At 44.8% G+C, this 21,142-nt stretch overlaps 2 protein-coding genes across 3 annotated transcripts in view; both read right to left on the bottom strand.

The window, feature by feature from the left end:
* Window positions 1–101: 101 nt before the first annotated feature.
* Window positions 102–1,264, bottom strand: LOC119649125 (superoxide dismutase [Cu-Zn]). The gene is made up of 3 exons (XM_038051130.1): window positions 1,082–1,264; window positions 451–669; window positions 102–383 (listed from the first exon to the last, which is right to left on the bottom strand). Exons 1-3 carry the CDS (start codon window positions 1,145–1,147, stop codon window positions 207–209), a joined length of 462 nt encoding a protein of 153 aa, XP_037907058.1. The 5' UTR covers window positions 1,148–1,264; the 3' UTR covers window positions 102–206.
* Window positions 1,265–7,719: 6,455 nt separating this feature from the next.
* LOC119650405 (titin-like) overlaps window positions 7,720–21,142 on the bottom strand; it is a 71,252-nt gene continuing 57,829 nt past the window's right edge. Inside the window, exons 10-19 of one of the 2 annotated variants that reach the window (XM_038053190.1) lie at window positions 15,661–15,807; window positions 14,997–15,596; window positions 14,772–14,918; window positions 14,265–14,678; window positions 14,051–14,197; window positions 13,753–13,992; window positions 8,592–8,726; window positions 8,440–8,522; window positions 8,037–8,361; window positions 7,720–7,973 (exon numbers count right to left, since the gene is read on the bottom strand). In XM_038053190.1, the coding sequence (XP_037909118.1) occupies window positions 13,781–13,992; window positions 14,051–14,197; window positions 14,265–14,678; window positions 14,772–14,918; window positions 14,997–15,596; window positions 15,661–15,807 (1,667 nt within the window). In that variant the 3' untranslated portion in view covers window positions 7,720–7,973; window positions 8,037–8,361; window positions 8,440–8,522; window positions 8,592–8,726; window positions 13,753–13,780. The remainder of the gene's footprint in view (window positions 7,974–8,036; window positions 8,362–8,439; window positions 8,523–8,591; window positions 8,727–13,752; window positions 13,993–14,050; window positions 14,198–14,264; window positions 14,679–14,771; window positions 14,919–14,996; window positions 15,597–15,660; window positions 15,808–21,142) is intronic. The other variant, XM_038053191.1, reaches the window with a different exon arrangement.

The following is a 21,142-nucleotide window of genomic DNA, read 5'->3' as shown; positions in this document are numbered from 1 at the left end:
AAAGTTCACACTAAACCAGGGAGAGGGAGGCTTCTAACTATGCATGGACAAAAGCCCTGAGAAAAGTCTGCCTAAACAAGACCTTATGAAAATTTCCAATGTAAGGTTAGACGACTTTATTGGAATTCAACTCCATTAATTTATTACGTTCCTTAACACCAAACAACTCAAATATAAAAAAGTATCCCATTAGGAGAGCAGCAAATCTATGACTTGCAAATGCCAATCACGCCACATCCAAGACGAGCGCCGGCGTTTCCGGTGGTCTTGCTCAGTTCGTGGCCTCCCAAGCCCAAGTCATCAACGTCTTCGTGCACAACCAATGTGCGGCCGATGATGTTGTTTGCTCCTTGCAAAGAGATGATTTTGTCAGTGATGGACACCTACAATTAAATAGGAAAAACATGATAAAAACGGATCGCTGCTTGCTGCCTTCCGACAAGTACAAACCTTAGCCTTTCCGTCGCTGCCGGCCTCTACGTTTCCGAGATCTCCAACGTGACGAACGGCGGCATCTGGTGCTCCGTGCTCCTTGCCCAATGGGTTGAAGTGAGCTCCCGCAGAGGTGCAGCCGTTTGTGTTGTCTCCGAATTCATGGACGTGGAATCCATGCTTTCCAGCTTTGAGTCCAGTAATCTCGCCGGTTACCTTCACTGGGGCTCCATCAGCCTAGAAAATAAAAATTTCTTCTGAAAATCGACCATTGGAATGCGGGGCGATAAGAATGATTCTAAATACAACAAACTATACATCCCGGCCGGTGTCAACAATTTATTTCTCGCTACTGTCATCGTCAATTATCTGCGAGCGTACATTCGAGAATGCAAATCCACTTGGCCCCACGATAACCCGCGGCGGAGACCTTGGCGCGGGGCGTGATGCGACTCTCGGGCACGCATTATCATAAGCGCTAGGTAGGAACTACTATTTCTGCCTAGTCACGACACTACCGCAAATTCGAACGACAACTTTACACACGGCACGACCCTTGATTGGGAGACAGCCCGGGTTCGCCATTACGAAACAAAATCAATCGAATCAGACTTCCAATTGGATTAGTGTCCTTTCGTTGGAAAATTACCTCCTGCTCGAAGAAGATGGTTCCCTTGGCGTCGCCGTTGATCACACAAACTGCTTTGCTTGGCATCTTGAATAGGAAATGTTTTGAATTATTTAGGAAAATCTAAAATTCGAGTTGCTGCCGCGGAAGTGTATTATCTTCTGCCGACCCACTCTGATACGAATGTGCGGTCGCAGTCGGTATCGAATAATCAAGCCGTTAGCCGAGAGGCAGTTGTGGCGTTACCAGGTTTGGGCAAGATATTGGGACATTGATTGTGCCCTTGGGACATTCATATATTTAAATGAAAAATGCAAATGATTAGGAAAATGGTGCTGTTGAATAATTACTTGTGATATTGTCTGTGTATTCTATATACACCTGAAGACAGTCAGCAATATAATTTACTTTTAGAATGAAAATCAAAAACTTTTCACTGAATAGGATGATTACGAAAATAAAAATTGACTAAGTCGAAATCCGAATAGTGGGCGCTTTAGATATGGAAAGTTTTTATATGAAAAATGCTGAGGCAACCTTTCTAGATTATTCACATGTCGTATTATGATGGTTGAATATTCAACTTGGAGTGTGTTTTGTCAACCACAGGGGTGGGGCTGTTCATATGGAATTTTAAAAAACCAGGTAAGATAGTTGCCGGGTAGTTCCTTATACAATTCTAAGCAAAACATATTAAGTATTTTTTCGATTTCTTAACCATTCGGCAGCTATTAGGCATTTCAATTCCGAAAAATTCTCTGTCAATATAAATAAAATCTTAATAGTCAAAAAAAACTACAAGAGTCTGAACCACAGTACATTCATTAAAGCTTTCAACCTCCGAATTCCTTCAGTCATGATCGATTTAGGGGGGTAGAGGGTGACATAAGAAACAAAAGTTATATAGCGCCGATACGTGCCTCGCCCCGGGAGGGGTGTGAAAAAGCACTGTAAAATAGCTACACATCAATTTCCAGTAAAAGTTGCCGATTTTGCTTTATTTGAAAGCATTTTTTTTTCTTTTTAGAAATTATCAATTTACGTTTGACGAGGTATAACTGGGAAGAACGACCCGAGACGTACAAACTGCCTTCATCCAGATCGAGCAGGCGGCGATGGATGCGAGATCTTGGGCTGCACATCAATGAAGGCAACACAAAGTATATGGCGGCAACGTCAGCACCGGAAACCAACCAACCAACAACATCAAACCGCACTGGTCAAATAGGAAGAATAAAGATAGAAGAATACAATTTGAGATCGTTGATACTTTTTCCTATCTAGGGTCGAAAATCACAACCGATAACAGCTACGATGATGAAACCGTTGTTGTCAGTCAACAGAACAGTTTTGGTAAGCTGAATGATTACCAAAACTGTTCCGCTCGAAACGTCTCACCATAGGGTCAAAACTCTTACTGTTCAAGACAATGATCTTGCCAGTCCTCATATATTCCTCGGAGGTTTGGATTCTTAGCAAGAAAAATTGCAAACTCTTGACTGCGTTCGAGAGAAGAATCGTCCGAAAATTTTTTGGATCCCTACATGAGGATGGACGATTCCGTAGCCTACATAACGACGAAATCTATGAGCGATACCATGACCGCCCGGTTGTGGATAAAATCCGGCTCAATAGGTTACGGTGGGCGGGTCACTTAAGCCGTGTGGATGTCTATAAGAGCAATATCTACGGTAAAAAAAAGAAGACGAGGCAGACCCTGCCTAAGATGGAGCGATGGCGTAGGCCAGGACGCCAGATAGCTTTCAGGGATATCGAATTGGTGGACCTCGGCGCAAAACCGCGATGTCTGGAGTTCCTTATTAAGGCAGGCCTAGGCCGGATATCGGTTGTTGCGCCGTTGATGATGATGATGATTAGATATAACTCAGTTCATATTGCACCTGCACCTGCGGTTATTTCGAAACAAAAAGTTACACTCGGGGGAGGGGAGGTGCACATCGGTGCTAGATAACTTTTGTTTCTTATGCTGCCCTCTATATCTCCCTCCCCCCTCATTTTGAACAACACTCCTGGAAGGGGTAGGAGCAGTATGAAGGAAGAAGCTGGATATCTTTTCTCTTCAACCTCACTGCTTAGTCCCCGCTCTAATCTCCTTTACAAACCATGTCGATGATTGATATTGAATTGATAATGATTCAAAAATAGCCCCCTTTTGTGGTTCCGTAACTTTTTAAGAGGGGATGACTGCGGCAGTGGGGCTTCTCCTCTCCTCCCTATATACCTCTTCCTAGGAGGACTAGGAAAATGAAACTTTACCATCATAATATCAAAATATTCCCCTGTTGAAGCGCCTTAACTATTTAATTTGACGATTGCACCAATTTTACATTGATGTTGAGAAGAAGGAACCTTCAGCTTCTCTAATTGCACCTTTCCCACCTCTTCCAGAGGTGTGGTGCAATATTGAACCCTACTGATGTGATCTCACCTTAATTTTTATAATCGAGAGGATTCCGAAAATTTATCGACCTGCATCTGCATACCATTTCCTTCCCCCTTCGGTGGTGGAGTTAAAAATTTTAATTTCGTCATGATGATATCAAAACATTCCGTTTTGAGGCGCCATATTTGATAAGGGGGAGGAGTGATCGCCTTGAGTTTTCACCGAGGTTGAAGATGGTAAATCTTCCCTAAATCCCCTCTTAGATCCTCTCCCTAAATCCCCAGCCCCTTTGGGGTTGAAAATTTAACCTTTACCGTATAAGTTTTCTTGACAAAATTAATCCTAATGGATTGGGCTATTATAAGTGTTATTCTCCCCTCGGACACCACTTTGCCGCGATGTAATAGTTTATTACTTCACTAAGAATGCCCAAAAACACATGAAGATGGAAGCAACGGATTTTAATATTCCAAGTGGTTTGGTGGTCCAAATTGGTGGTCCCGCAACAGTACGCTGTCGGACTACCAACTAAACACCTCCCTGTCATCAGAGAACTAGCCTGCAACTATTTGAAACATTACTTCGGGCTAGCCCTCGCGCTTTCCCGGCTTTGGGAGCCTTCAAGTCAGGGAATACTTTTTACCAACTGGAGTGAAGGGGAGGAAGAGAGTTGTTAGTTCAGGATACCCCCTGCCACCTGGTCCCCCCGCCGGTCGAGTTCAATCTTCTTCGCAATAAGACGGGCCGGAATATAATCTGTAACACGCCTCCAGCTGCCCGCTTAGGAGTTGGGTAAAGAAGTAAACAATCTCACCGTTCGTTCGGTTCAACCAGGAGTCTAAATTGTCGATGAGCCGCGCAGTCCATTTGTCCGTTGGTTCATTTCGCTAGGAGAGTTGGCACTCAGTAAGGGTGAGGTTTTCCATGGGCAATCACCTCTCTTAAGTTTTCGTCTTTACGTCGGTAGGCAGATTGACGCTCCTTGGCAAGGAGAGCAACGGGGATCACTCCCGCGATCATCATCACGGCCGGTTCTGTGGCAGTGCAAAAAGCAGACGCCACTCGCAAAGCTCCCCGTCTCTGCACTTGGGCAAGGCATTCACGATGCACCTCCTTGTTAAGGGCGTCAGTCCATACCTCCGCGCCATCGAGCAGGACCGACTGCGTTGCTCCCATAAGGAGACGTCTCTAGTAGATATATGGCCCCCGCATCTTTCAGCGACAAGGAAAAATGCCCTTTTTCAAGCAATCGTTGAATGCCCCAAGCAGCAAGTCTGGCCGTTGGCGAAATACCAGTTTATAAACTTCCGCCATCAGGACCTGGCGCCTTTTTGTTTTCCATAGTGAGAACCGCTTCTTCCAGCTTTTTCATTGTAAAATGCGGTCCATCTGGTCGGTACTTAGTTTGCAGGGCTTCCGCAGAGCCTCGATTTTCCGGGTGACAAGCTTATATCCAAGTCCCCACGGGTAATCACTCACTTCGTTGACCAGGTTCTGTCAGTCGCGAGATTTGCTTTTATTTATCGCGCTGTGGAGTCTCTTTTTTTGCAGATCGATACTGTGCCTTTATGGCGCGTGCCTCCTCGTTGGCGTGTAAACGTTGTGCCAAATGGCAGCGCTTATGACATTCCCTCCGTAGGTCGACAATTTCTGCCGTCCACCAGTACATAGAAGGCTTGTCGCGGCTGGGGCCCTCCGGGGCATGGAGATCTCACACCTCGTCGTTACCGTTGCGTCGGGTTGATGCTCGCCGGCAAGTAATGTCAATCACTTCGAACGCGAAGTACTGGTGATCACTTGTCGAGAAGTCTTCTAGGACTTGCCACCCGTCCACCGATGGTGCCAGAGATTCCGACGCAAAAGTTGTGTCAGGAATGCTTTCTTTACAGCCTTGGGCGCGGAAACGACGAAACGAAGGGGTGGATCCGGTGTTTAAAACTACGAGCTCAGTTCTCGCCGTCATTTTCAGAATCCGTATCCCTCTGAAGTCTGGTTGAGACATGCCCATTCGAGGGCCCTAGCAGTAAAATCACGCCTACCAGGATTCGCTCCACCGTGCTCGAAACGGCGTCCGCCAGAGCATCAAGCCGCCACCGAAAGTCCGGCATCGTTTCGTTCGGTCGTTAAAGGTCGCTGACGACCCCTGAGGGGAACATTCTAAGTGGTAAGTCACAGACTTCGAATCCATGCGCGTCTTTGACTAATTGAGTCACGGCCGAGGCACAGATAGTGCCTCACCAGATCTATGTTTCTATATGGGGGAATTTGTGGAAGACATGTTCTCTACTTCAGTGGAAGACCTGCACTCAATGTCCATAGCGTGATCAGCCAGAAGAGAGAGTACAGCAACTTTCATAATGAGAGGAACTGGAAATTTAACTGCGGCGGTTTGTCTGTGACGTTGTTGCCTAAGCTTCGATAGACCCTAAATGCTGCTAGGTACACCAGACCACAAACAAACGAACTTATTTTAAAGTTTATCCTGTCGAAAAGCAGAAAGATTCGCAGAAGTATTTTGGCCATTCTGACAGGGCATAGCTCAAGAGCTTGACATTTGTTTCAGAATAGGAGTAATAGAAAATGATACGTGTCCATCGTGTAATGAGGAAGAGGAATCAACGCCTATTGGCACATCAGATATCAACGGGCGGTAGCATTACAATCTTGCAATATATAAACGAATCTGGGATATTCCATTTGACGGTTGCATCGATTACAGTAAATTACTACGGTTTGAGCACTCAAAGGCTATGCCTTCCTCCTTACAGATACACACACACATCCCAGATTATCTTCTATGCTGTTTTTTTCTGGAGAAAACTAAAAGTCCGGACTTTGTTGGCTGTTTCAACATTTTTTGATAATTGGCTCTCTGGGTCTCTGTGTGATTGGGGTAAGCATTTCGGTACTTTGCATAGCTTTAAGGAAGTAAATGCGGGTAGGTTATCAGACGAATACTGACAATATTTGTAAGGCGTGCCTTCATAAGTTGAGAACTAGATGCCGGCAGAATTTTGATTGAGAGACTCCGGTACAGGTTGAGAAACATTCCAATAGTATAACAACTGTAAGGATCATAATTGGAATTTATGTGTTTCGTGATAGGAATTTCGAAAGTTGCTATTGTTTTTGGTTTATAGTCGTTGGTTTGTCAAAAGAGACACCTAAAAACACTAGCTTCATCTTGAGATCTGGGGTAGGTAGATAGGTATCAGTGGCCGCTCGGAGATGCCACAAACTCCTAAGACCGTGACTGTTGTTATGGGAGCAGGGAGGCAGAGTCCAGCCGGCTCGGATCTTCAGAGCCAGCCCGTAGCATTCACGAAGGAAAGCAGCTCTCCCACCTCCCCTGCAGCTAGAAATCTCTCTGAGGTCCCCAAAGAATGGTTTGCCCAGTGTCCGCAGCCTGACTCTAGCCAGAGCTGGGCAATCGCAGAGAAAGTGCATGAGGGTTTCCCTTTCTTCTCCGCAGCTTCGGCAATGCGAGTTGTAGGGTATGCCAAGCCTAGTGGCCTGGTCCCCTATGGGCCAGTGCCCCCTGCAGACCGCCGTAATCTTGAAAGCATTTGCGCGTGTCTGGCACAGGAGCTCTCGTGATCGGGTTATGTTATAAGCAGGCCTAATTCTCCTTGACTTGGCACAGCTTGTAAGCCTTCGAGTAGTAGACTCGGCCCCCGACAGCCGCCAGCGGAACACCGACTCTATTCGCCGAGGGACTGCCAAGAGCAGAGCCTTGCCTGGCCAATCCGTCAGACCGCTCATTCCCCTCTATGTTCCTATGCCCGGGGACCGGGAACCCAGAGGAGAGTGACTTTGAGCGTGCCGCCCAGACGGTTAAGCGCGTCTCTGCACTGCCCCACCAGCCGGGAAGATGTCGTCGTTGGGTACAAAGCCTTGATGGCCGCTTGGCTGTCGGTCAGAATGGCTATGTTATGCTTGGGGCTCGAATTTCGCTCCAGCCATATCTTCATCTTGAGATCTAGTCCATTAGAATTCGACGATGTTGTTGTGTATTCATTTGCGTGTGGTATCCAAACCATCCAGAAGGATACCACTATTCTATAATTTTGCAGCTTGTTGTGTCTTGTCTGTGGATGATATATTTGAAAATGACAACGAGTCAGATCCGTTAGAAAATAGGATCTGTTAGCCTAGTTGAACAAGAATGTTCGCTTGCAGATCACGCCATTCTAGAGCTAATAAAAGTTTTCCCCCATCAGAGAATTTAGGTGTAGACCAAAACACAGCCGAATCATGTATTTAATTGTTTCCTGTTTTTAGGTTTATTTTTCATTGCAAGTTACGTTTATGTCTTATAAATATTGAGAAAATACATATTATTCAAATAAATAAGGCACTTCACTTGTACAATACATTCAAAATTCATATTTTAAACGCTATACACATTTAAACTGGTACGACTTCCATGCATGGTCTGGGTATCTACCATGTTTCTGCAGAAATTGGCAGGATGCTTTTCACGAAGTCTTACGCCTTCCACGGGGTATTCTGCGAAAGATAACAGAGTATAGGCAATTGGGATCATTACTTCGTTGTCTAATTTGGTTTTACCTAGCGACCATTGTGAGAAGTTTGTGTCTCTTCCCTGGATCACCGGTTCCATTTTACTCTTGGAGTGTCTGGGGCGGAATGCTTTACTAGTGCAGCGATCCCTGGATCATGACACACTCTTCGCTCCTGCTTTCAGTCTTTGCAGTGGTAATTTTCGTGATGTGATGGGGCAAAACGCTATGGATATGGCTGTGGTTCGAAAGTAGATGTAAGTCTCATCATTGATAGCGTCTAAACTTGGTGATCTATAGATTTCACCGGGTATCCCTGTTAGTTTGCCTTGCATACTCTTCCGCTTGGAGCTGCATGTTGCAACGTTGTACCACTACATTTCAGTGGCAAAAATATTTAAATTATGTTTTAGCATATGATTTTGAAACCATCAAAGCAGGTAAAGGAGCACCTGATATAGTTACCCCATTTATGATCTCTTTTTCAATGACATTGCCTAGCAAGCGGATTCAATCCTTTCTCCGAAAGTCGCACCTACGCAAAATAATAAGTATATCTCATAGCAGCTATTTCAAATATTAATTTAAAAACAGATGATTTTACCTTCACCATCTTTTGATTGTGCATAACTTCTAAGATGGTTTCGCATGGTTCCTATTTTCACGCCTTCTTTTTTACTTTTCGCTTGAACTTTCTCTGCCTTGAGTACTTCAAATTATTCCCAGTAAAAGACGGAAACTGAGAAAATGTTTAGGATATTATAATATCTACGTTTATCTTACCAAATTAAGTCATTTTTATAATGCTAAAAAGGACAAACCAGCAGCTAGGATTCTATATCTATATATATGTATATAGTTATAAGTTTCTTATATTGTCAACGATAATAGGGATTGCGAATCTCGGATGACCAGGTTAAGCGAGCTTTACCTGAATTTTGGAGAACAACGAATCCAATGACACAAGAAATCAGGCCAACCGTGGGTAGATATCGTACTTCAGTTGGCAGATTTCTTAATGTTACCCGTTTTACTCTGTTCATTATTTCGGCAAACAAACAGATCCCGTAATTGGTCCTTTGTCCTTAACAGCCAAACAACGAAGACAAATCAGTTCGACCGCTAGGAACTCTAATGTGTTAAAGATTGAGGGAAGGATATTGTGAAGTCTTCTTTTTGCGCTGGACATCAGAATTTACTCTAAGTATTCCCTGCAGTCTTTATTGGGTTGCTATTTCCATTCATTTGCCAATCCTGGGAATCTAAAATCTTTCCCAGAGGAGATTATCCTTAATACTCGTAGAAAGGACACCCATTTTGAGATGATTGGAGGAGTGTTTGGATTCTTCATGTTATCGTGAAGATATTAGCTAAAATCATCCTGGAATGCTTCAAGCAGCCTCTCGAAAGCCTTATCGACAGACGGGTTGTTTTCCACTCTGAATGGATCCTTCTGTATTGACCATATTAATACCATTCAGATCAATGTAGAGCGTCGATTCAACAGCTTTCTTTCACTGGGAGAACGCATAAATGAAGTCTGTGAGCTCATCAAAGAGGGGCCGAATATCCACCAAAATGTCAGGGCTATGTTACGGGTCATTAAGTTGTCCTATATTAGGATGGTGAAAGAGAAAAATGCCGAAGCGTTACGGGGTGAAGTTACGTGGGAGACAGCTAACACCCTCCGCAACCTAAGGTAGGTGAGAACGCGGTAAGTGAACTGCTTGGTGCTTGCCAGCCAACGAAACTTCCGGGTAGTTCTTCGATTGCGGGCCCAACTTTGACAAAATGGCAAGAGCCTACCGCTCGTAACCTCAAACATGGACAAAGGTGGCTGGAAAAACGCAGTAGAAAAAGAGAAAAAGATTCGTCCGGAAATAATGATTATTTCCAAGAATAGAGATATGGGCTATGCCAACATCTTTTGGGAAGACAAAGCGAACCGGAATTAGGAGACCTGGGTGACAGTGCGAGTCATATCAAACGTACGCAGAAGGATGATCTGATGTTGGAGTTAAATAAATCCTGCGAGAAGACAGCAGATAGTTTTCGCAGTCAGGCGAAAAAAGTGTTAGATGATCAAGCAGAAGTGAAAGCTCGAAAGCAACAGAAAATAATCGAGCCCTAGATGAGGTCACGCACGAGAGGATAGAATAATTCAACCTTAGAAGAAAGTGCGCTCAAAAGGATGAAGGCGTATGGAGGTATACAGATCCCTATTATTAGCTTCCCGTTTGAATCAGGGACTAAACTAATTACCGTGGGCAAGGTAAGAATAGATTGGGTCGTGTGCCAACTTAGGGAGCAAGTATCTTTCAAGAGATGCTTTAGATGCCTTTGAATTCGGTCACTTTGCAGCAACAATTTCAACGCACGGACCTTAGACTTGGGGAGTCGAGTGACGAATATCAGGGACAAGATCCTGCTTGAAACCTTCGCGGAACTGGATATTGTACTAGCCAATGTCGGATGTGTGCCCACCTTCCGGACCAGAGGGATAGGCTTAATCGTCGATCTGACTTACCTCATTACCTCGAGAGGCGATATCAGAAACGGGGGAGGCGACAGTCGAGGGAGTAAGAGAAGTGGAAAAACCAGGATTGCTGCGTAGTCTACTAGAGCTTTTGAGGAACAGATATTCCTGGCGGGTTTAGAAGGACGTAATGACATGAAGTGAACGGCGCTGGAAAAAGTGAGCCAGTTATGTCAGCGGATAACTGAGGCATGCGAAGCTCTATCATAGTTGGAAATCAAATTACTGGCGAAACCGAGAAATTTTGCTGTTGAGGACATCGTGTCTGCGAGCGAGGAGGCTTTACGAAAAGACAAGAGAGAAGCCACAACATCGTCACGTGGAGAAAAAACACCACGATCTTCGATCTTCGAAGTAGCTTCAAGAAGGCTATACGGGAAAATAAGTGGAATTGCTACAAGCAGTTGTGTCTTCAGGCAAATACGAACCCGTGGGGCGCTGCTTACAAGGTTGTAGTGAGCAAGCTTCGTGGACAAAAATCTAAAGTCACGTTTCCGCGACTCTTGTTCGAAATAATAGCACTCTTTTTCTCCCAACAGGACGAAAGTGGACCTCTTCTTAATTTCTGCAGTGATCGAGGAGGAGCTAAGAGACATCTGTGGACGAATTGGGGATAAATAGGCTCCGGGATTGGACGCGATTTCGAACAAAGCCCTGAAATTGGCTGCTAAAATCAAGCCGCATGGTTCAGAAGTACATTTGAATCGTGGATGGTGGAAGGAGTGTTTTCCGTCCAGTGGAAAAGGTAGAGGTTGGTCCTTCAACTAAAGCCCCTCTGCGCTCCCCCCTCATATTGCCCTATTTGTCTTTTGGACATTATTTGAACGATGCTGGAGAGAGTGGCATATAACAGCCTGCTTCCGCTCGTCGAGCCAGCGGGTGGTCTATCGTAGCGGCGATATCGGCTTCGCAGAGTGTGGGATACGGTCGATGTAACAACAATGGTCGTGGACCTGGCTCAGGAAGCATCGTCTGCTGGTAAGTGCTGCGCGGTCGCGACACTGGATATCAGAAATGCCTTCAACTCGGCCAACTATGGTTGGATTAAGGGTACCCTGGCTAAGCTGGCTGTTCCTGCTTACTTAATTCGGATCAGTTACCTCTCGGAGAGACTTCTTTGATACGAGATGGACGACGGCCTGAAGGAGAATGTTGTGATAGCAGGTGTTCCCCAAGGCTTCAAATTAGGACCCTCGCTGTGGAACATAATGTATGACGAAGTGCTTGGTCCGTGCGTGCAAAAGGAGGCAACATTGATTGCTTTTGCAGACGATCTGGAGGTAGTAGTAGTTGCAAAACATTCTCGCTGTGGAACTGTATGGAAGTGAGACCAGCAAAAAGGCTAGCTCATCTCTAGCAAGGAAGATGTATAATATTGGAGTGTCAAAATCTAGTTGCCGGCTGCTTATCACGGGGGTGGTGAAATCCATCCTGCTATATGGGGCCGATGCCTGAGCGTGCGCACTGTAAAACATAGTGAACCAGGGAAGGGTAAATTCGGCATACCGGTCAACGCGCTGATGGTGTGTAGTGCATATAGGACAGTATCTGGTGACACTGCGCGGGGGTGATTCCCTTGGATCCTCTGGCGACTGAGGCATACTCTCTCTACCGGAGAAGGAGGTCGAATCCGAAGTGACTGCGGGCATACGAAAAACCACTAGGATGAGCTTTACAGGAGATGACGGCAATGGTAGGATAATTCCGAAAAAGGCCGCTAGACCCATAAACTGATCCTGTGCGTTGAAATATGGGTCGAGCGAAGACATGGAGATTTGAATTACCACCTAATACAGTTCCTTACGGGACACGGTGGGTATAGGAAGTACTTGCATCATTTGGATTAGATGAGTCCCCTAACCTTTCCAAATGTGCCGTTACAGCCGACGACCTGGAACATGTTATATTCTATTGTCCGAGAGTGAGTATTGAGAGAGAGAGGTGAAATGATGGCCTCAACGCAGTTATCAGACCCCATAATTTTGTGGAGGTGATACTGAGGTCCGAAGCAAATTGAAATGCGATAAACGCAACAGTAACCGCGGTACAGGAAAAGTTGTAGGAACTGGATCTAGCGCAGAAAGCGTGACGGTCGCGTGACTTAGTTGTGCTAGTGTAAACCGAGGCCCCTTGATGGTATAAACCAGGCGAAGAAGTGGGGGTGGTTTTAATGGGTGAGAGTCCTACTCACTGCTGCAACTTGGCGCACCGGCGTCTTTTTTAGATTTCTACCTCTACCCAGAAAAAAAAACCTTAGTCAATATGACATATGATCAAAAAATCTCGTTTACTCCCAGATATTGTATATGCAGCAAGTCACACCGTCTGTACATATATACTTGGATGCTCTTCGCTCCTTTTTAGGGTATAGCGCGTCAACTCGCCCCAAGACTTCCCGAGGTGCTTGTACTCTTCCCCTACTACTACTACTCGAGGTGTTTCAGGAAATATGTCGTAGTCAATTGAATTCTCCGGACAGGGCAGCATGAAGAACGTCCTCGATAACAAGAAGAAATAATATTGGTGACAAGATGCCACTCTGATAGGCGTCAAATTCCACTAAGATAAATCCCCTGTGCACGCTATCGAAAGCTTTTTCGAAATCGATGAAGAGCAAATGCAGCGGGGATCTGAATTCCGCGCACTGTTCTAAAATGATCCGTAGGGTGTTGATGTGGTCAATGCAGAAATTTCGGGAGCGGAAACCCGCCTGCTTTCCCTGCATCAAGCTGTCAAAATGTTCTTTGTTGCGCTCTAATTGTCATATTCAAAACGGGAAGAAGGACTTTTTTGGAGTCTTGACCATCATCCCCTCCTTGCATGCCCTGGGAAAATTCTCGTATTACCAGGATTTCCTTACGACTGAAAGTATCATAGCAGATGTGCAGAAACTGCAGGTGAAGCGATAAATGGCACAAATGGAATAAGGTCAATGCGCCGTTTCCCACAGAGTTAGCTAACTTGAGCATAATAATTATTTTTGTGTGAGGATTGAGTTAGTCTTAAGAGTAGTTCGCGCATCATTTCACATTCGCCGTTAAGATTATGGCGGCTACGGACTAATTGAATCCTGAAGCAGAAGTTCTATATTTGAGCTCAGACTGAGTTAAGACTAAAAATGGAGCAAATTTTGAAGGATATACAAAACAGAGAAGTAGGAAGCCTGAAAACTTCTGCAGTCAAGCATTAGCGACTCCGATCAGATAATCATTGTACCTTCTTAACTCACCTTCTTGCAAAGAATTCTTGGGCGTGTCCTATCTTCCTCTAGGAATTGCTTGTATTCCAGGAGGAATGAATATTTTTTGGGCCAATTCGTCGAATTGATCGTCAGGGGAGCCAGGAAGACGGCCTGCAGCTAGATCATTTAGTTGAGCAAGTGAGACCTTGTATTGTTCTGTAACAGCTTTTAAGTTTATGTCACGTAATTTTGTATTAGTCTTGTATGCCGAGTTAATTGAGGCCCGAGCTAGATTAAGCGGGAAAGAGTTAGAGGTTGCCACAGAGATGTGAGTATATATGCATACCCAGAGCGTAGTTGTCTGCAAGCTGCTGCCGTTTTTCTGGCAACCTTTCAATAAATTTAAGTTGTGCCTCATATTTCTCTTGGAGCCTGCCCAGATGTGCTTCTAGAATTTCTTGACCTCTCACCGTTCTTTTTGCGTTTTCTACATCTGCGGAAATTAAGGTATAGGTAGTAAGGTATATAGGAAGCTTCCGGTGCAGACCAAGTCAACTTACCTTCTTCATATTTGCGTTTGGCCACCTCTCGGAAATTCTTCATTTCCGATGCAACTTGCTGCGGTACTACCAATTGCATCACACCTCGACGCGGTATGCCTTTTCTTGAAGGATGCACTTTTATAGTTTTCACTACTTTTGGTTTGGGAGGAGGTGGCGGCTCCGGACGTCTACCAGCTAGAGATTGTCTCTCAGCCAAGGTTGGACGATCCATTCCTGGGCCAACAGATTTTCGGACGACTTCCATAACTTCAGATTTGACTCTTGCGTCTGGCGACTGAATGCCGGGTTTTCGTTCTATGCCGGCTTGTTCTTCTATGTAGCCTAGTCGGTTAGCAAAGTCTTGTCTCAAGAAATCTAGGACCTCATTCAGCCTGTCTTCATCTTTGTGAGTTTCTTTAGCTTTAGTCACGTCTAGTATTGATGACACAATTTAGATTAGTAAAAAATAAGGGAGAGCGGGATGTTGAGGACAAAAATTGTGCCAGAAATGTTAAACGCAGTTACCTTGATAATATTTCCTTTGAAGGGATGCCCTGTATGTTTCCAGATTTTTTATGAAGTGCAACTTCCTTGTATACTGAGCCTCTAAGATTTTTAACTGGTTCTGGTAGTCCACATCATCAGGAATCACTTGCCTCAAGTAATTTATCTCTATGAGTTAAATGAGAAATTTTCGGATAAGAGTAGCATATCTGTGAGGTTTTTTGAAATTTAACGAAGGATACTTACTTTCTATGAGTTTTTTCTTTGCTTCTACTTGAAGGCCTTTAATATCATATGCAGCAGCAACATATTTCTCGGATGCTTTTTTCATTACCTTCGGCTGCCTTGCGGCTCTTTTCTTCTCTTTCAAAAATTGTTGCAACCGTGGATCAAGCTCCTTCTTACGTAGAACAAGCCTGGGTGCCGCTGGTGCCTTGGGTGTACCTCGATCTCTAGGAATTGACCCTTTACTTCGATCTACTACAGGGGCCCTTCCTGGAGGAGCAGCTAATCTTCCTACCCAGGGTTGAGCTGGTTGGGCAGGTGCAGCAGGTTTCGGTGCAGCCAGGCTTGCTCTTGATCTTTTTACTCGAGCAGCAAAAGCTTGAGCTTCTGCTTCCTCTTGCATTCTTTCCATCTTCCGTTTCGCCGCTCTCTCCGCCAATCGTTGTCTTCTGGCAACATCTGTTGCAACTTGCCTGTGAGATATATTGGGAGCATCACGGACATCTGCTCCTGCGGCCAATTCCAACTCCACTAAATTTGCTGCAAGATTTTCTTGTAGCTCACTTAAAGCAGCTTGAAATTCCGCGGGGTCGGGAATATTCTGTCGAGCAGCTTCAACGTCTTTGGAAAGTTTCAAAGGGTTAATAGTTGCGTAGAAATTGATGGAAAAGAACAAACAAATTACCAGCAAGATATTTCGCCTTAGCTTTATGCTTATCTGCATCTAATTGATCTATATTTTCGAGAAGTAATTTGAAATGTTCCTTCAATCCCCTGTGGCGCCTCGCGAGTTCTTCTGGGTTCTTGATTGACTTCTTTGCATTATCAAGAGCTGTTCAAGTGACATAAGATGAATTTGTGTCTGGTGTGTATTAATTTTTCATAGAAATAAAATGACTAGCCAACTTGACCGGTGATCTGATTATGCTTCAGGTTAAAGCTACATAATTCGGCAAGACCTCAAACGACCTTTTCGCGGTGTCGGCTGAAAACTGTCTTCTGGGAGTAGGCTTAACCAATCGACGAGGATCTGTTTGACTGCTGATCATGTGTGTTAGAGCCAGACGAATCTAGTGTGAGGATGAACTGAAGCTACAGCTCGGGGATCGTCCTTCCTGCATTGGGAAAGTTGCTAATAAAATCCCAAGCAATCCTAAGCACTATATGCCGAGGGCTGTGGGGCCAATGGGGAGTCTGGTTATTAATATGCCCACTCTGAATACCTTGAACCCTTTCAGTTTCAAGTAAGATCTTTACCCTAGTGTCCGGGCTAGCCAGGGTTGACATTTTTTCCATTTTCGTTTTGAAGACCCGCGTCTTGTACATTCACTTAAGGACGATTATGGAAAAAATGTCCTTCCCAAAGTCCTAGCATGCCTACCCCGAAAGCAAGTCTACAGAAGCCGCTCCCCACGAGTTAATTGGCTCGATTGAGCGATCGCTACAAGACAAGTATTGTACTCTAACTGCCTTCCTGAATATAAAGAGAAGATTGAACAACGTTAGTAGCAGCGCCATCAAGGAAGCCTTAATCAGTATAAGATTGAAGAAGTGGATAATATCCATGCTAAGTACTAGGATAATCCAGTTTGGTCTAGGAGGTAATCACTTGAGCAGAGCTCTGAGCAAGAGGACCCTTGCAAGGAAATGCCGAGCAAAAAGTAAAATGGAACAAAGTTTAATAGGATTCAAATCACCACGTGTATCGATGTTACGGAGATCAGCAGTCCTGCCTCGTAGATGATCTCAATGTGCTCCTACATCTCCTTCCCATATAGCTCCTATTTACACTGTAGCATGCAGTGCTGTAACCTACCTGAGTCCGAATATTGGACAGCGAAATCCTACGGCCATAGTAACATCTACAAAGCACCTCGGGAACACCAGGCATTCCATATGTACTGTGCCACACGCAACGCGAAATTCACGAAGAACTTTGCTGGAAAATTCCCAACCAGGGCAAAGTTGAAGACCGGCCACCTGTTGCAAGTTTATGACACAGTATTCTTCACCGACCCGATCATAGATGGTCTGTGGAATCGGTGTGAGAGTTTTCTCGGGTACGCACAAGGTAGCCGAGTCGTGTGGTCTCCCAGAATTTGCCAGCGTATCCCAAGTGGAGGTGCGTACGATATTGGAAGCATGTTGGTGGTTGGGACATGATGTGAACCCTAAAAGTAACATAGGCATTCTGACCGATGATGGCCAAGCGACCATTAAGTCCTGAACTCAATGATATCCACCAGGGTGGTGAGGTAGTCCAGGAACACGTTGAATAGTCTGGGCGACACGTTTAGGGTTGAACATAGAGGGGAATAAGTGGGCTAACGGACTAGCCAGACCGGGAACTGCCCTCCTTGGGAGCACAGTTTGTGTCCCGCTTGCGACTATTAAGGGTAAAATCTATTCGCACTACTAAGCAACCACGGACCTAAGATGGTGAAGGTTCTCCACTTGCGTCAAGTCAAGGAGGATTTCTTCGCCTATAACAAAATCCGAGGGGCATATAATGATTTTAGAGGAGATCCTACCTGATTATAGTTTCATTACAAATATCTTTCAATTTTTCTTAAATTGTCGCCACTTTTCCATCCTACAAGTTATCACCTATCAAATCCTCGAATCCTAAATATTAAGCGAGATATCGGCATCTGATTTTTTCCAAAAATTGGGATTATAGTTTGCCCTATCACTGTTTACGACACTATTAATGATATGAAAAAATAAACGGTTCCAAGCCCTTTTGGAAAAGGAGGAGGGAAGAATTACTATGGACTTGATGATAAGAGTTTGACGAATTCTGTAAGGAAGATCCTGTGGCAACCGAGCAAAGGTGTGACTACTGTGCCGAGGCCTAGTCTGACCTCAGCAAAAGGAGGCTCTGCTTCGATCGACCTACTTTCCCCCGCAAAACGAAGCGCATGGGAGGAAAATATGAAAATAAAATAGGTTTATCAAATTTTCGCCATATTTGATCGGAAACCAGTCTTTAGCGGACCAGCTGAAGAAGCAGACCAACGGAAAGGGGTCTGTTAGCACTTCTAACTCCAGTCGGTGTTGAAGCTACAGCCTTACCCAGGGACGAGCATTTGCTTTAAAGCAAAAATCTTCCTCCAAGAGAAATAACTAACTCCGGGCAAAGCAATGTCTCCCTGCGAATCACCTTTGAGCAAACTGCCTAGAGGCAAATCTCAGCCGTTGGGGTGTGCCAAGGTCGAGGGATCGTCGCTACTAAAGGTTAACCAAAACCGTAGAGCTCTGATTACCCCATTCAGTTAACTTGTATGGTGGCAACTAAAATTCGATCGGCAACGATTGAGTCTCCATTCGCAGTCAAGTCTATCGAAGGTAACAATAGCATCAATAGCAGAATACGATACGCGCACCATATTTATGGGTGAGTTTCAACAAGCGAGGACCGAACTGTAGATCCTCAATTTAACGCATACGCATACCATACCCAGGATCTACAATACAATAAATTACTCCATTTTGGAATTCGCGGAGAGTAGAAGAGCCTGTTTTGATGTGGCATTCAAGGCTGAAATTTATTAATATCAGAAAGGTGCTGGTACAAATCCAAAGGCTCAACTATCTCTGTATCATTGGATGGAAGGAAACTACGCTATCTACTGCACTCGAAGCTACCCAAAATATACCCTCATTTTTTGGCGGGTGAAACGGAAAGCGGCTTGTGACACATAAAAATTTGACATCATTAGAGTATTGAAAAGGTGACCAATCGAACGGTCATCCGTCCATCTTGATACACCTGGGCAAGCATGAGGTGGGTTTAATTGCCTAACCGGCGATGTGTTGGAAGGTTATGACAGTATTTTCTACCGACGGATGGAAGATTCTCTAAAGTCAGTGTAGGATTATTCACAATGCACAGTGTAGTTGGGTCCTACAGCCTTCCGGAATTCGCCAGTGTATCCTAAGCCGAGGTACTTATGATAATATCGGGTTATTAATGGTTGGAGCATGATCACAGTCCCAAGCCAGAATCTATTTACTTTTTGACATCCATCCATCCAAGTCTTTGGTGGGACAGTACAGGGGTTGAACGGTGTGGGTGGCACGCTCCAAGTCATCCTTCTCTGGGTACCCAGCATGGGAATGAGTGCATCGACAGACTGGCTGAGAGAAAAAATCCTCAGACACTTTCTTTGTAAGTGGCCAGCGCTAGCTAACGCCAAGTTCCGGAACACAGGTAAACAATTCTCTGGGAATCTCAAAAAAACCTCTGGGGTAGGTTGGAAGAATTGCTACCCATTGTAAACGTCATGGCCTGGTTCGGAAGATCTGAGCAGGCTGGACTCTGCTTCCCTTGCTTTCCCCACAGCAGTTACTATCTTAGGAGTTTGTGGCGGCAACATGGCGTACCCCAGTGCTAATTGGGATCGTTGGGGCGAACACAGATACATATCTACTTACCTATCTGCCTACCATCCTTGATGGCTGTTGATTGTAGGGTTTCTGGATTTGCATTTGAGAAGACATATTCTCTCACAATAATCAGAAGAGATCGATAAATGGCGGGTGTTCTAAAAAAACGGATTATGAGACTAGCCGGCTCCCTCGGAAAAATGACATTAATAATTCAGGCGAAGATATATGTCATATCATTGACCGTAGAAAAATGTCTGCGACAAGGGTAGCGGTGTCACATCATTCGAATAAGGTGGCAACCATTCCTGACGCCGGTGCCAGGCCACTCGATAATTGCTGATAATGGGGAGGCAAATACGCTAGCTCACCAAGGTTCTGGCTTATAGACCACACCCAGCCATGCATTGCCAAGTCTGACCTCAAAGGGTTGCAAGGGTTCACGTAGTTGACTGGAAAAAATTGAATTTCTGGAAGAATTCCAGGAAGCTAGAGTGGAATTTCTATTGCACAATTAGAGGGGCATGAAAACTGTAATAGAGCTTTTAGGGGGACACTGCTCTTTAAACTGTAACCTGTATTCCTTAAGAGTTGCCTCTTAAACATCTGCTTCTTACATTACCTGGGACGATAAAAGTCTGGATTCTCAACTCCGATAGCTAAACTCCCCTCGCAATCCTGCTTTCTTCTGATTCCTGTTTGACGTTTGACGAGTAAAGCAATAATTAACGAGCACTGTCATTCAAAGACACCTACCTTGAACTTTAGGGGGGCACGTGTTTGTAATGATCAGATTGGGGATAGGGATGAATCGATTAGAGCTAAGTACAACTCTACCCATGGTAGTCGAGAGAAATTTGAGGCTATCTCCAAAGCAGCACAATTAACCTAATTTTGTTGAAGACTCTACTACCGATCCGTTTGTAAAGCTTCAGCTCCTCTGGGAATCAACCTCCCTCCCACACTCTTCGGACGGGCCTGGCTTCACCGAAGTGTCGGTTGGGAAGTGGGTTTTACGGTCTTGCGTTAGCTAATTCAGAACCGTGAGCAGGGTCCTTTGGACTTAGACTTGCTCTGAGATGGACTTCAAAACCCAAAATACAACGGTAGCCAATGTAGACCTTGATGGCTGAATCGTAAAAGGAAGAAGGAAGAAAAGAGTTAACAGCAAACATAAGCTAAACAGCTCGCAACCCGGAATTCGGATTCATTTGATACCTTCTTTGGCTGCAGCTGAGCCGATCATTATTTCCCACTTAACAGGAGATCCCCTTCCACGAACGCCATTAAAAAATCCCAGCGGTCAAAATGTTGTTATGTAGGAGAAAGCAAAAGGTACCCCTTTCAAACATGGTCGAAGAATAGTGGCGATTGTCCCCCGTGGAAAGATTATGGCGCTTGGTAGGATAATCATTGTTGCGATGTAATCCATCTCATCCGCACCTGCGCATGTGTAAGAGGGGATAGAGGGGGGAAGGAGTGACCTCCCTCTGTAAAACCCCTCTTGCACATCGCGACGATGGCCGTACCAAAAAGCCTATGAACAACATCAAAATAGTCCCTTTTCCAGGCACCACAAATTACTAAGGAGTTGTGACCATTATTGATTTTAGTGGAGGCAAGGAGACGGTAAATTTTCTTCCCCCTACATATTGCTCAAGAATGGGGGGGGGGCAAACCTAATTTTACAGCGACGATATCAACATAATAATAAGAATAGTCGTTGGCCCAACAATCCATATTGCATCAGGGCCCTGAAAAGTGATATACCACTTCAA

Source organism: Hermetia illucens, chromosome 2 (genome assembly GCF_905115235.1).
Source record: "Hermetia illucens chromosome 2, iHerIll2.2.curated.20191125, whole genome shotgun sequence".
NCBI classification, from domain to species: Eukaryota; Metazoa; Arthropoda; class Insecta; order Diptera; family Stratiomyidae; genus Hermetia; species Hermetia illucens.
The sequence above is the reverse complement of the archived record's forward strand: the minus strand, read 5'-3'. Positions and strand labels throughout refer to the sequence as shown.